This window comes from Echiichthys vipera (assembly GCF_963691815.1).
Source record: "Echiichthys vipera genome assembly, chromosome: 10".
In the NCBI taxonomy this organism is placed as follows: Eukaryota; Metazoa; Chordata; class Actinopteri; order Perciformes; family Trachinidae; genus Echiichthys; species Echiichthys vipera.
This window is the reverse complement of record NC_139835.1, coordinates 30,231,271-30,236,916: the sequence shown is the minus strand read 5'-3', so window position 1 is coordinate 30,236,916 and position 5,646 is coordinate 30,231,271. Positions and strand designations below refer to the sequence as shown.

Below are 5,646 nucleotides of genomic sequence, written 5' to 3'. Positions count from 1 at the left end.
GCGGTTAATTTAGGTGAAAGGCCAGAATGAGGTTATATTTAGATGAGGCGACAGCACTGCTGCCTTCACACACACTCTGTAAAACCCCATGGTCGATGATTTTCATGAATCAGTTATCACTCGTGAGTGTGTTTACGTTGAGATGAAAGCACAAAGTAATGCTAAGGTTTACAGTATTGTATTTCGTACGTTTTATTTGAAAACCACAGCTTTTTAAAAATGTTTTATCGGCTTCATTTTGACGTGATAATGTAATTTCCGACGGTTTGTGAATGCAGCACTTGGAACCGCCTTTGCAGCTCACTGCGCATGCGCGGTATTTACCCCGCTGAAGAGGGAGACATGGCGACGTCCCTGATCTGCGGCGGTTTGACGGCTGCTCTGAGGAACTCAGGGGCCAGGAGCACTCTCAGCTCTGCTTCCAGGGTGAGTGTGTGTCCGTGTTGAAGCTAAAGTCTCCGGCCTCCTAAACAGCCATGTGTGACAGAACTACACCTCCATAAAAGACTACATTTCCCTTCAAAACCGACAGGGTCAAATCTGACATTAGCTCCTCTCCATTGGGTTTACCGTTGTTTTGGCTAGCATGCTAACTAGCTTGCAGTTAGCGCTAGCGCGGCCAGCTGTCACAATGAAGTGACCCAGCAAAAACACCAGCTAACACTTGTAATACTCTATTAATCCTGCTGTTATTCTGTCACATGTGTGTTGTAGGCTGTGTGTGTGGGGGTGAATGTGCGTAGGGGACACTGGGGGTGTTGTAGCCCGGTGACCTCCACCCGAGAAGCGGGTGAAGCTCTGCGCCATCACCGCATCTGTTCCCCTGCTGAGACGGGTTTTTGTTGTTTGTGGAAAGTTAACAGGACAAATCCTATTAGTGATGCAAACAAGCTGCGTTTAAGTGTGTCAACACACAGCAGGAAGACCAGGGACATGGTCAGCAAACATGGCGTCCTGCAGGACAGTGGAGGTGTCCACAGGTGTCATCATGATCCAAGCACATGTCACAGTAATATGTTGATGTCTCTGTTATTGGGGGTTGGAGAAGAGTTGAGATCTTTTACTGCAGTGAAATGACAAATAACACACTGTGAACATACCAGGTAAAGTCCCTTTGCACTCAAAAAAGTGTTTTTCCTTCTTTTCTGTCTCTAAAACATGTCACACTGACTTGTATCTATCAAAGTTCATCACTAGTTTGGTGTTTTCAATGGGGATCCTGTTTGTTTCTGATACCTGGGCTGAGTGTATTGGCAGGTGCACCATACCGATCCGATCCTCCTGTTGAATGAATGAAGCGTAAACCTGTCCATGTGAGTGAAGGCATCAGGCTCGACATAAACATTAAGCCTTGTTAAAAGAAAAGGTAACAAATTAACACAGATGTAAATGTACTTAATGTTATTTGTTAACAAATAATTAAGTGTACATTAGCGGCAAAAATAAATCACACTTCCATGTAAAGTGCACTGCAAACAGATATTTTAAAATGTAATCTAAAACCCTAAACGCTGTTGCAAACATATATTTGAAGTGACCAGATCGCTGTAAATGTATTGATGTGTAACGTCTGGATCGGCCTCATTCGTCTGATATCCGATCCAGCTCATTGGTCGATATCAGCCGTTCGGTGCGTCTCAGATCTCAGCAGATGTCTGTGCACTTCTCTGAAATCTCACATTCGACAGCTTCAGTTGTTACGTCACTGATCCATCAACCAATCAGCTGTCTGATCTGTGAAACACGATTAAACGACTTGGACACAACAGCGTCAAAGAAAGGTGAAAGCTCCGACTCAGAGCGGCCTGTCCATACAGAGAGAAACCACACTGACACTTACAAGCTAACATGCTAACAAACAACAGATGCTAACCACACTTTTACCGTTCTGAGGCGTCTGCTGGTCCAACATTGTAATGAGCCTTCACGTCCTATGGAAAATACCAAAATCTGATGTGAAAATTGCACATGAACGCCCCCTCATGTGGTATTTTACACTGTGGAGCTCGTAGAATATTTTGATACACGAGCTGCAGAGATGAGATAACCTTTGACCTTTGACCTTTGACCTTTTCAACGCAAGAGTCGACTTTATGACAACACTGTTTTAGAGCTGGTGGGGAAGATCATGTGCTTCAGATTAGTGTAGACCAAGTTTATGTCGTGAAAACAGAAATAATAGCTTTTTTTTTTGTCCTTTTAAAAAATCTACTTTTCATGATCTGTAAAAAAAATACAGCATATTATTTACCGTTTGTGTTTTGATAAATCATCTTCTCACTGCAGCAGATTAATTAGTTTAAACCGGTTTTCCCCAAGTCACAGATGAGGATCTGTGGGTCCGCCATGTTTCATTTCACTACGACAACAAACGCACTCGAACACATTTCTCTGTTAATAGTTGTTGCACGGCTGTCTTCAACTGTCTTGATGTTTGTTAGTGCTGAAAAAGACCGCGGGATGATTTTGCGCAGGAACTACACTTTAATGCTGGTACGCAGACAAACGATTCTGTCCTCATCGCCTTACATCAGGGGTGTCAAACTCAGGCCCGTGGGCCAAATCTGGGCCGCGGTGTAATTATATTTGTCCCTAAGATCATATCCAGGTTCTGTGAGAGCTGGCCCGGGAGTATAAATCACATCCACGTCTACTTCTCTGTTCACACACATGAGCATCCATGCTACCAGTCTCTGCAGACACACTGAATCCACCCCTCCCCAAAAACGACCCAAAGAAAGATGGAGGACAGGAGCTTTCAGCAGATGATCTGTGTGTGAAGGTAAAGAGCTGTTTGTCACCGTGGCTGTAACCAAAGAATCAAACAGAAGAAACACCACGACAAGAACAAGGAGCTGCACTGGAAAGGTTCAACATTACACATCTGGAGAGAAGGAACACATGCACATTTGCAGTCTTTTTGGGACGCAACTTTGTCCCAGTTTTTAAATGTGCTCCTCTGTGAGTTGGAGTTTGACACCCCTGCCTTACATTAAAAAAACAACCCTTTATTTTAAAACAGAGAAGGCCTTTGAGAGCAGGCTCTTTTTTTCCAAGGACACCATAGATCTAAACAATATAAACAGTACAAACACACAGATAACAGCATACAGCAACAATATTTACAATAACCAGAGCAAGGACGTCAGCATCAGGAACAAGACGTTAGAGAAAACACAAGCTTTCACACTGATGTCCGACAGAACGGCCTTAAAGTGCGTCTAATGTTACAGTATTTGTGTGGAGCGTCGTTTCCAAGGACCAAACACTCCTGGGTCCCGGTGCTGTGTGAAACTGAAGTTTCCCAGGAAGTGTTTTGTAAATAAAACCAATACGTTCAATAACTACCCAGGACGCCATGGCGATCGTTACGGTGCGTTTAAAGCTGGCGACTACGCCTGAAACACTGCGTCACGCTCAGTTGTGTTTCGTCTGTTGCGTAACAGGAGGACGGATGTTTTTGTTGCCATGCCGATTTGACGTGAACGCAGTTTTTAGCGGCTTACAATGGGATCCAGAAGCGTCTTCATGCCCTTTCTTCTGATCCCAGTGTAAGGTGATGCAGCCGGTCTGTTGTGTAAACACCGATGCAGCCGTCAGAACCTACACCGTCACCTCCCTGACATTACTGAGTCTTTTCCTCCAGTTTCAGTTGGGAAACACTCCAATACGCTGTCATACTTTCATTTCCCATTCACACTTCTCTCTTATAAGAAACTCCCTTATTTAAAATGTGTTTACTGTGGAGAAGCGTCTCCTGTCGCTCTCTGTCCTTCAGCAGATTCTGACTTTAACACTGATAAAGATGTTCCAGATTCCCGGCTCTCCGGTCTTTTTCCATGCCATTTAAAAATGTCTTTGAAGTTCTGATGCTTAAAATCATAAAGTCAAGTTATTTGATGACACTGTCTCAGTCAGCAGGGCGGCACGGTGGTGTAGTGGTTAGCACTGTCGCCGCACAGCGAGAAGGTTCCAGGTTCGCATCCCAGCTGGGGCCCTTCTGTGTGGAGTTTGCATGTTGTCCCCGTGTCTGCGTGGGTTTTCTCCGGGTTCTCCGGTTTCCTCCCACAGCCCAAAGACGTGCAGGTGTTCGGTTCATTGATGACTCTAAATCACCCGTAGGTGTGAATGGTTGTCTGTCTCTGTGCGTCTCTATGTGTCCTGTGATAGACTGGCGTCCTGTCCAGGGTGGACCCCGCCTCACCCCGATGTCAGCTGGGATCGGCTCTTTGTTGTGTGTGTAGGGACTCTTCTCATGCTGCTGCAGAGGTTTGCTGTTATTTTCAGCAGTATTAGTGGTTAAAAAAGACCTTTGAATGCCTTCACCGTACTGCCCCCCCAAAAGAACCAGGTCCAGGTCCAAGCGTGTGAAATGTGTTTCCTCAGGAGGGGGTCTGGAGTCTCCCTTAGAGAGAGGGGGAGAAGTTCAGCATCCGTGAGGAACTCGGAGTAGAGCCGCTGCTCCTTTGTGTTGAAAGGATCCAGTTGAGGTGGTTCAGGATCATCTGGTAAGGATGAACCCTGGGCGCCTCCCTAGGGAGGTGTTCCAGGCACGTCCAGCTGGGAGGAGGCCTCGGGGAAGACCCAGGACCAGGTGGAGAGATTAGATCTCCACACTGGCCTGGGAACGCCTCAGGATCCCCCAGTTAGAGCTGGTTAATGTGGCCCGGGAAAGGGAAGTTTGGGGTCCCCTGCTCAAGCTGCTGCCCCTGAGACCTGATCCAGGATCAGTGGTTGAAGATGAGATGAGTCAGTTTGACCCCAGCAGGTAAACTCGTCGGTTGTAAACTAAGTGACACCTGTTCCTCTGTTGCTCCAGGTCCTGGGCGGTTCCTCGGGTCTGTTGGGGGGCCATGTGTCGCAGCAGCTGCAGCAGCAGAGGAGCCTTTCCCTGCACGAGTACATGAGCATCGGGCTGCTGAAGGAGGCCGGCATCGCCGTGCCCGCCGGCCTGGTGGCCAGCTCCTCGGACGAGGCCTACTCTGTGGCCAAGCAGATCGGTGAGCCGCCCTGATCCAGATATATAATAATATTTAATAACATCAAACACGTTTTGGCTCCAGAGTGACAGATTCAGCGATGACAGGGGATCGTTACAGCAGTTTGTTTTGTTTTTAACCTCTCAAATATGGAGATTTCCTGCTTTTCTCTGTTTTATATCATGTTAAACTGGAAATATTTGAGTTACGGACAAAAAAACTGACTGTTTATAGACGGTCGATTAATCTATAAAACAGTGCAGATAATAGTTATAAATTGTTATAAATTGATAAATAATTGTTATTTGCAGCCTTACATTGAACTCTACAGATAATCACAGAAGATGTCGTTTCATGTATTTAAAGGTTATTGAATCCAAGCAAGAATTTAAACCATTTTGTTTTAGATAATAACTTTATTTTTGACACAGAAATGCAAAATAAAGTGCTTTACAATGAGGGAATGACATCATCAAAGCAGGGAATCAATGTAAAACAGGAACAAGGAGAGAAAATCAGGATTAAAGTGAAATAAAATATATAAATGAGAGATTTGAGCGAACTTTGGATGCAAACTTCTGGTTCCTGACTCTTTTAAGAGCCCACTTCAGTCGCTGCTTCACCTGTTTAAGGTTCAACTCTTCTTCTTCTTTTTCTTTTTCTCCTC

General features: G+C 45.3%; 1 protein-coding gene across 1 annotated transcript in view; it reads left to right on the top strand.

Annotated features, from left to right (window-relative positions):
* Positions 1–309: 309 nt before the first annotated feature.
* Positions 310–5,646, top strand: part of sucla2 (succinate-CoA ligase ADP-forming subunit beta) — a gene marked incomplete at its 5' end in the record, with an annotated part of 19,023 nt that continues 13,686 nt past the window's right edge. The window contains 2 exons of the mRNA XM_083921804.1: positions 310–426; positions 4,820–5,000. Coding sequence (XP_083777930.1) covers positions 310–426; positions 4,820–5,000 — 298 coding nt within the window. The remainder of the gene's footprint in view (positions 427–4,819; positions 5,001–5,646) is intronic.